Below are 9,087 nucleotides of genomic sequence, written 5' to 3' on the forward strand. Positions count from 1 at the left end.
CAGTGGGAGTAGAGTTTCAGTCATGCAAGATGAAAAAGTTCTAGAGAGCTGCTGTACAACAATGTGCATATAGTTAACAATACTGTACTGTACACTTGGAAATTGTTAAGAGGGTAAATTTATGTTATTTTTTCTTTTATCACAAACAAAAGAATCTCAGACATCGACTCAAAAAGTAATTCAGAATTCCTTGATTGTCTCATGAATTGTTTTATTATGGTCTCTTTGAATTGGGATCCAAAATAATTTGATTGATATGTTAAAAAAATAACAATTCAGAGGAGTAATACTGTGAATGTGAGGAATTTTAGTTATACCTTATCCAATTTTTTCACCTATATTTTCATTTTTATGAATATACAAGAGTGATATAAGATTAAAAATGTATGCTTAGGGAGGACTAAAAGAGTTCTTATAGTAATTTATATAAAATATAAATTCTGGGCTTCCCTGGTGGCGCAGTTGTTGAGAATCCGCCTGCCGATGCAGGGGACACGGGTTCGTGCCCCGGTCCGGGAGGATCCCACATGCTGCAGAGCGGCTGGGCCCGTGAGCCATGGCCACTGGGCCTGCGCGTCCAGAGCCTGTGCTCCGCAACAGTGAGAGGCCCGCGTACCGAAAAAAAAAAAAAAAAAAAAAAAAAAATATATATATATATATATAAATTCTAAGGGCTAAGAAAACATTGTCCCATTTTATTGGGAACATTTTCTTTGCTATTGGTGTATAAAATATGTGCATCTCATAATCATTGGAAGCTTAGAGTTGTTGAGGGGATGCTGCTTTCTATAAAGAAATTAAATATTGTACTACCTTCATTCTGATTTTTTTCCCAAGAGAAAAAAAGTACATTTTTTTTTAAAATTTTAATTTTTAAGAGTCTGGCTTACCTCATTCTTTTTTTAATGTTTGCAAAGTATTTGCTAGTATGTGGGCATTATTTGAAATCACAAGAGTCAAGATTTTTTTTTTTTGGCTGAGCCGTGGGGCTTGCAGGATCTTAGTTCCCCAACCAGAGATTGAACCCACACCCTTGGCAGTGAAGGCACGGAGTCCTAACCGCTGGACCGCCAGGGAATTCCCAAAAAGTACATTTTAAATAACAACAATTAATTCACCCCCTCACCTCCTTCCTCCCCTCACCAAAAAAGATAGAATTGTGGGTGTGTGCTTTGGGTTTTCTTTGCAGACATCAGTGATTAACCGTAACCATAAACTGAATACTGGGTATAAAAACAACGAAGAATAAGGGTAGTGCAATAATGTTGGAAAGTCTTAAGTTTTTACAAGATTTTCTTAAATTTTCTATACAATCAAAGCATCTACTCCCAAAGTGGGATTATTTTGTCTCTTCATCTCTGATCCTTATTCTTCTTACTTCTTTCTCTTGTGTTGCCTACTACCTTCAGTACAATGCGGAATAGTTGGTGTCAGTTGTCACCTGTCTATTTTCTGTTTTAATGGAAATTATTCAAAGGTTTTACCATTGTGGTTGATGTTCAATATAGGATTTTTAGTATATGTCCCTCTCGAGATGTATAGGCTGGGATGCTTTAATCTCTCTTTCTGTCATTTAACAGTGGGACCATTAAAACAATGGCTTCCTAAAGAAGAGGGGAAGGTAGAAGTGGCCTGTGACATTGAAGTAGATGAAGAACAACCAGGACCAAGATCTGATGATGATGATACGTAAGTAGGTCATACCTAGATGCCTAAATGAAGCATGGGATATAGTAAAAATGGTAAAAAGTTAAAATGCTGTTGTTGAGGCATAGAATATAGCCTCCTTTGAGGAGGCTAAGGAGACCAAGTTCTCCTTAGGAGGAGGAGGCTAAGGTCTCCCAGCTAAGGAGACCAAGTTTTCTTATATACATGGGTTTGTCTCTGGGTTCTCCATTCTTTTCCAATGGCTTTGTTTTCCCTTTCTGCATCAGTGATATTCTGTCAGTTACTATGGCTTTATTGTACCTTTTGATATCTGGTATGGCTAGTCCTCACAGTTTCCTCTAGTCTCCATATCATTTTCTTCAAAATTATCTTTGCTGTTGCTTTTTACTCAACGTATACATCCTTTCATTCTCTTGTAAAGTGTCATGAAAAAGCTTGTTGGGATTTTGATGAGAATGAGATTACTTTTGTTGATTAATTTATGGGAATTCACATCTTTGTGATTATAAGTCTTAACATCCATGAATATAGTATAGCTCTCCATCTATTTATGCCTTTTAAAATATTCTTCAGTATTTTTGTAGTTTTCTTCATGATATAGATACCACTTAACTTTTTTGTTGTTGTTGCCATTATTAATGGGGTCATTTTTCTCCTACTACATTTTGGCTACTGCTAGTATATGGAACACTATTGATGTTGTATCCTGTAACCTCACTGAACTCTCTATTTAGTTCTAAAATTTGGAGTCCTTTGAAGTTTAAAATTTTTATTATAATTTACTTTTAAAATAGGTAATATGTTTACATGGTTCCAAATTCAAAAGGTATATTATTTTCATAGTCTTTCTGCTATCTCATTACCTCTGCCACACAATTCCCCTCCCCAGAGTCAACCAATCCAATCTGCTTCTTGTGCATACTTCTTCTGAGAAATTCCATTAAAATGTAAGCAAATCTGTATATCTTGGTATATGTATATTCCTTTTCTTTTTTATAGAAACAGTTTCATAATGTAGATACTATCTCGCAACTTCCTTTTATCACTTAACAGTGTATCTTGAGTACCTATCATAATATACAAACAGTAGTATATAGAGAGTTTAAATTCCCAGAACAGCAAAGTGTTGTGTCAAAGAGTATGTACGTTTGTAATTGGATAGTGTCAAATTGCCCTTCACAGAGGTTACAACTATGAACACTTCCACTGACAGGGTATGGAAGTGCCTGTTTCCTTGTACATTTCCTTGCTCAGTGTGTTACCAAACTTATGGATCATTGCACAGTTGATAGATTTTAAAATGCCATTTCAGGTTTGTTTTAATTAGCATTTCTTTTATGAGTAAGGTTGCCTTTCCTTATGCTTAAGATCCATCTTTATTTCCTCCTTTGGGAATCAGTTTTATTTATAGCCTTAGTCATTTAAAAAATTTAGGCTATTAACATTGTGTTGATTTGGGGAACTTTTTGTATTTTAGGGAAATTAGTCTTTTAGCTGTAATATGTTTCAAGAATATTTTCCCGTTTTTTGTTTGCTTTTTGATTGTATTTATAGTGACTTGTGCCATGAGGAAATTTCTTACTTTTGTTTACTTAGATTTATCAATTATTTAATAAAAAATGATACCAGAATTTTTTAGTACTTTTATGATTTAGTTTTCTATTTAGTTAAATATTTTGTTCATCTTGAATTTTACTTGTAGTGTAAAGTGTGGCTCCAACTTAATTTTTTCCCCAAATAACTCCTTACTTATTCCAACGCCATTTATTAAAAATCTTTATTTTTGATACCAATTTGAAGTGCCACTTTTATGAGATACAACATTTTTATGTGTATTTGTATCCAATTCCTATTCTTTCTAGTCTAATTATTATAAACATGTTTATAATATGTTTTATTGTTTGGGGGGGCTTTCATTTTTCATAATTTTCCTGTCTAGTCTTACTTGTTTGTTTTTCCATGGGAACTTTGGAATCAACCTGTCTAGCAAATAAAGGAGGGAGGGAGGGAGGAAGGAGGCAGGGATGGAAGAAGGAAGGAAGGGAGGGAGGGAGGGAGGGAGGGAGGGAGGGAGGGGAGAATTTTCTCAGCCTCTTCCTTTTTCTCCTGGTCTCTATTATTGCGGATGCGAAATCTGCTATCATCTAATTGTTCTTCCCTTATAGATGTGCTCTCTCCCTAGTACTTTCATAACTTACTTTTCTTCTTTCATTCTTATGTTTTGCTATGATATCTCTAAGTCTGGATTTATCTTTTATCCTCCTTGGCTCACTTTCTTCTGAGAACTCATGACTTTCTTTAGTTCTGGAAATTTTTTACCTATTATTTCTCCAAATATCGCTTTTCTTATTCCCTCCATTTTGGCTCTCCCATTAGATAGATTCTAGAGCTTCTCAGTCTGTCCCCAATAACACCTAGTTGTACGTTCGTATTTTTTAAAAAAGTATTTCTTTATTTAGGCTGCACTGGTTCTTAATTGTGGCATGCAGACTCTTAGTTGCGGCATGCATGCAGGATCTAGTTCCCCGATCCCTGGCCCCCCCTGCCTTGGGAGCATGGAGTCTTGCCCACTGAACCACCAGGGAAGTCCCCTTTCATATTTTTTATTCTTTGTTTCAATCTAGGTGAATTCTTGAATACTGTTTTCCAATTCTCTCTGGGTATCATCTATTAGGTTTTTAACTTAAATGATTACATATTTCCTAATATTTATAATTATTTTTTCTTATATTTATATGTTCTTGCTTCATTCTTGCATAATTGTTTCCCATAATTTAAAAACATTTTAAAATGGATGTTGTGCTTTAATTTCTCTTGTTGAGCATACTTACTTTAAGGGCTTTATCAAAATCTTCTGTCAATGCCAATTATAAACAATCTATAATAAAGAATAGAAGAGTTTTATTCAAGCAAAACTGCGAACTATAGACCAGGAGCATAGACTCCACCAAGGAAGAAGAAAGCCCTCTGGAGAAGCATGGTTTTCAGTACAGTTTTATATCTTATCAGAACAAAGAACAAACATCAAACATTACAGGGGTACCTTCCTTCAAGGTTTCAAAAGAGCCATTAGCACATACACAGCGAGTCAGCATGACCTTGGTGTCTGGGAAGGGACCCTCATCTTTGAAGGAGTATTTTAGCATTGGTGTCATAGGAACAGGGATCATTTATTCCTATCTTCAGAGTGGACACTTTTTTTAAACTTTATTTTTGGCTGCGTTGGGTCTTTGTTGCTGCACACGGGTTTTCTCTAGTTGCAGCGAGGGGGGCTACTCTTCCTTGTGGTGTGTGGGCTTCTCATTGCAGTGGCTTCTCTTGTTGCGGAGCATGGGCTCTAGGCGTGTGGGCTTCAGTAGTTGTGGCTCCTGGGTTCTAGAGCACAGGCTCAGTAGTTGTGGCGCATGGGCTTAGTTGCTTTGCGGCATGTGGGATCTTCCCGGACCAGGGCTTGAACCTGTGTCCCCTGCACTGGCAGGCGGGTTCTTAACCTCTGTGTCACCAGGGAAGCTCCCAGAGTTGACACTCTTTAATGGTTAAATCAGATGTACAAGTGTGTTTGGCCATAAGACAGGCTGTTCCAGGTCACATAAAGTATAAGCCAAATCATGTATAAGCCACAATGACTTCCCCATACCCCAATATGTGAAAATTTCTTCCAGTGCCTCCATAAAAATAATTTCATCTCTTGGGCTTCCCTGGTGGTGCAGTGGTTGAGAGCCCGCCTGCCGATGCAGGGGACACGGGTTCGTGCCCCGGTCCGGGAGGATCCCACATGCCGCGGAACGGCTGGGCTCGTGAGCCATGGCCGCTGAGCGTGCGCATCCGGAGCCTGTGTTCCGCAACGGGAGAGGCCACAACAGTGAGAGGCCCACATACCAAAAAAAAATAAAATAAAATAAAATAATAATTTCATCTTGAGTTAGTTCAATGGTCCAACTTAAAAAAAAAAAATTTGTTGCCCACCTTACCTTTCTTACCATTAGATTTATTCTTGTGTTTTGGAATTTTAGTTTGCAGGCTCATTTTGTTTTGGAAGTTCTTTTGTATTTTGTGGGGTTTTTTTGGTTTTGTTTTTAAAGTTTTCTTCCCTCCTTTCTTTCCTATCTCCTACATATCTGACAGGTTTTGGGTTTCTTCATTGGGTTCCCCTCCATTCTTCCGAAATGGAACCCTTGAAGAGCTGCTCTTCAGTGCAAGGGTGGTCTAGGGAAAAAGCTCAGGAATGCGGCTTGTCTGTTTGGCTCAGTCTCTGGGAGAAAAATACTTCCTGAGAAATTTATAACCATGGATTTATCTTCACTCAGATTTGGAGTTTGAATTTACAATACTTGGATGGTCTAGAAACATGTACATTGAACAATTAACATTAAAATTAGCAGTAAGAGATTGTAATACTTTGGGATCTCTAGAAGAAATACATATAAAACATTCTGGAGGGATATAGCCTCAATCCAGGTTACAGTGAATTTCTCACTAAAGCACTGCTGAAGATGAGCTCACAATTGAAGATTAAATCCACTATGAGAGACAGCAAACACAACAAATAGCTAAATTAGGTCATAAACAACTTCAGATAATATGAGTATTTAATATTTGCATAATAATTACTATCGTGTATTTAAAATTATTTAATTAAAATAAGAAAACATGAGAAAAAAGCAGGTCTATCAAAAAAGAACAGGAAGATTTGATAATCAACCAATAGAACTTCTGAACGTGAAAAAAGTCTTCCAATAGAAATTAAAATTCAGCAGTTTAAAAACAGGATAGAGTTAATGAAGGAATTAGTAACTAGAAGATAGATCTGAGGGGGAAAAAATGATCGAAAATGTGAAAGACGTGTTAAGAGGCATGAAGGCTCAATGTATATCTAAAAGGAATTCCAGAAGAAGAGAATAAATGAAAAGCAATATTCAAGCAATTATAGCTGTGAACTTTTTGTAATGATTGAAAGCCACGAATCATGATATCTGGGAAATAACAGAATAATCGAGCAGGATCAATGAAAAGAAATTCACACGGACATATTATTACATTGTAGAGGAATGGAGACAAAGGCAAGATTTTGTGTAAGCACATACCTGAGTAATGGCAGCTTAACACATGGGAGCCACCCCGAACTGATGACCTCCAATTTCAGGGGAGTCCTCTGTGATACCTAGCAATTCTATGCCTGGCCAGCTTCCCTCCAAACCCTCAGTCGTGCACACTCACCCCCATCCACCTTGCTCTCATCACGTGCCCTGCCTTCTGCTTCACAGAGGGGGTGTTTTGTAGGTGGAATTACCTCTGTTGTGTAGATCCATGAATTTTTTACACATGCGTCCTTGACTCCTTCTCCCTCCCTATCTTCCTTCTCAGAGGAAAGCAGTCTCCCTTCCTTCCTGTTGAAAGCTCCTCCTTACACAGGTGCTCTAAGTCCCAGCCTTTCCTCAGTGACCATGTTGCTATCAATTAATCTACCTTTCTCCTGTATTTTCAACATCTATTACTTACTTCCTCTCAGCTTATAAACATGCCCAAATCTCTCCCATCTTGAAAAACACCAAAAAAAAAAACCCATTCCCCTTATGTTCTTGAGATAATACTGTCCTTTCAGAGCAGGGCTCCCCTCAGAGGAGTTTTAGCTCATTGTCATCATTTTTTAAACCTCCCATTGCTTTCTTGATCCACTATGATGGCTCCAGCTGCAGAGAACTCTGAAATATTCCTGCAAAGGTCATCTATTACCTTGAAATTGCCGAGTCCGATGATCATTTCTCAGTCCTCATCTTATGTGACTGCTCCCTCTCTCTGGAAATTCTCTGCTCCCTTGGCTTCCATGACGAACACTCTTGGTTCCTACCAGCTCCTCCTAGGTTTCTTTCCTTTGCCCCTTAAATATCTGTGATCTTTGAGATAGTTTTCTTGGTCTCTTCCCTTCTTCTTTTCTAAAAGCATCAGTGTTGCAGCCTCAGACACAATTTCAATTCCTGGTCCTGATAGTTAAGAGCTGTGAGACCTTGGGCACTGTTTTTGAACCTCTCTGAGCCCAGCTTCTTTATAAATGGATGATGATAATGTCCACCTCAAGTGTTGTTATTAGTAGAAGAAATATAGTATGCGTAAAGTGCTCCAGGGAAGTGACTGGCACATAGGAAGGGCTCAATATATGGCAGCCGTTGTATTTTTTTTTTTTCTCTTCCCTCCTCTTCTTTTAAACTAAGAGTAGATGGATATTAATAAATATAAGTTACTGAACACAAATCCAGCTAAACAGAATACTGATTCTCCCAACATTGGTTGTTTATCATCCTTAGAGAAACCAGACTGGTATGATAATTTATTACCTGGGTGAAAAAGCAACTTTCAAACTGGTCACGTGGGGGTGGGGCATGAGAAGGGACACTGATTTTCACATGTATTCATTTGTGTTTTGATATCCCAAAGTTGATTTTTTACTGCTTATGATTTCAGAAATTTTGAAGACTCTGAAGATGAGTTGAGAAATGAAGTAGTAGAATCCCTGGAAAAACTCTCTACTTCCAAAGAGGCAGAAAAAAGGGAAGAGGTTTCCAGTTCCTCTAAGGATGCTGAAAAGAAAGAGAGGGGATAGGCATACAGAAATATGCAGAATTAAATGAAAGTCTGTAGAGTATTTTTTACTCCATCTGATGACAAAATTTGTATTGTTGATGAAGACCCAGGAACATCAACCACCAGTCAAAATATACAAGTGTGATTATTGAACTTCTTCTTAAATAACAAGTTAGTATCTATTACAGTGTCTCTTTGGGAGCAGTCATAAATATACATTTATTGTAAGGGTTTTCCAGTAATCCCAAGGCTTTATTAGTTTTCTTCTCAATTTAGACAATAGGACTAACTTCTGAATTAATAATAAAATTTAATAAAATAATTAAAATTATTAAATTTTTAAAAATAATTTTAAAATTATTTAAAATTAATATTTTTACGCTGAGAAATCTTTCAGATAATATGTGTGGTTGGCAGAGTAATGTGGCTTCCCTCACCCCACATGCACGCAAAAATGTGAATATATTTTTACCTGGCAGAGGGGAATTAAGGTTGCTCATCAGCTGACCTTAAAATAGGGAGGTTATCTTGGATTATTCAGGTGGGCTCAATGTAAGCACAAGAGTCTTTGAAAGTGGAGGAGGGAGGGAAAGGAGAGAACCAGAGAGGTGGCAGCTGAGAGGGATTCAGCTTGATGCTGCTGCCTTTGAAGATGGAGGAAGGAGCCACAAGCCAAGGAATGCAGGCAGCCTCTAGAAGCTGGGAAAGGCAGGGCAACGGATTCACCCCTAAGGCCTGCCAAAGAAATGCAGCTCTGCCAACGCCTTGGTTTTAGCCTAGTGAAATCCACTTTAGATTTCTGACTTATGGAAGTGTAAGATAATAAATTTTTGTTGTTTT

General features: G+C 37.6%; 1 protein-coding gene across 1 annotated transcript in view; it reads left to right on the top strand.

Moving 5' to 3' along the window:
- NEK5 (NIMA related kinase 5) overlaps positions 1 to 8,392 on the top strand; it is a gene marked incomplete at both ends in the record, with an annotated part of 60,708 nt that extends 52,316 nt beyond the window's left edge. The window contains 4 exon segments of the mRNA XM_082859549.1: positions 1,581 to 1,689; positions 8,128 to 8,243; positions 8,246 to 8,301; positions 8,303 to 8,392. Coding sequence (XP_082715675.1) covers positions 1,581 to 1,689; positions 8,128 to 8,243; positions 8,246 to 8,301; positions 8,303 to 8,392 — 371 coding nt within the window.
- Positions 8,393 to 9,087: the final 695 nt, after the last annotated feature.

This window comes from Leucopleurus acutus (assembly GCF_964270905.1).
Source record: "Leucopleurus acutus genome assembly, chromosome: 18".
In the NCBI taxonomy this organism is placed as follows: Eukaryota; Metazoa; Chordata; class Mammalia; order Artiodactyla; family Delphinidae; genus Leucopleurus; species Leucopleurus acutus.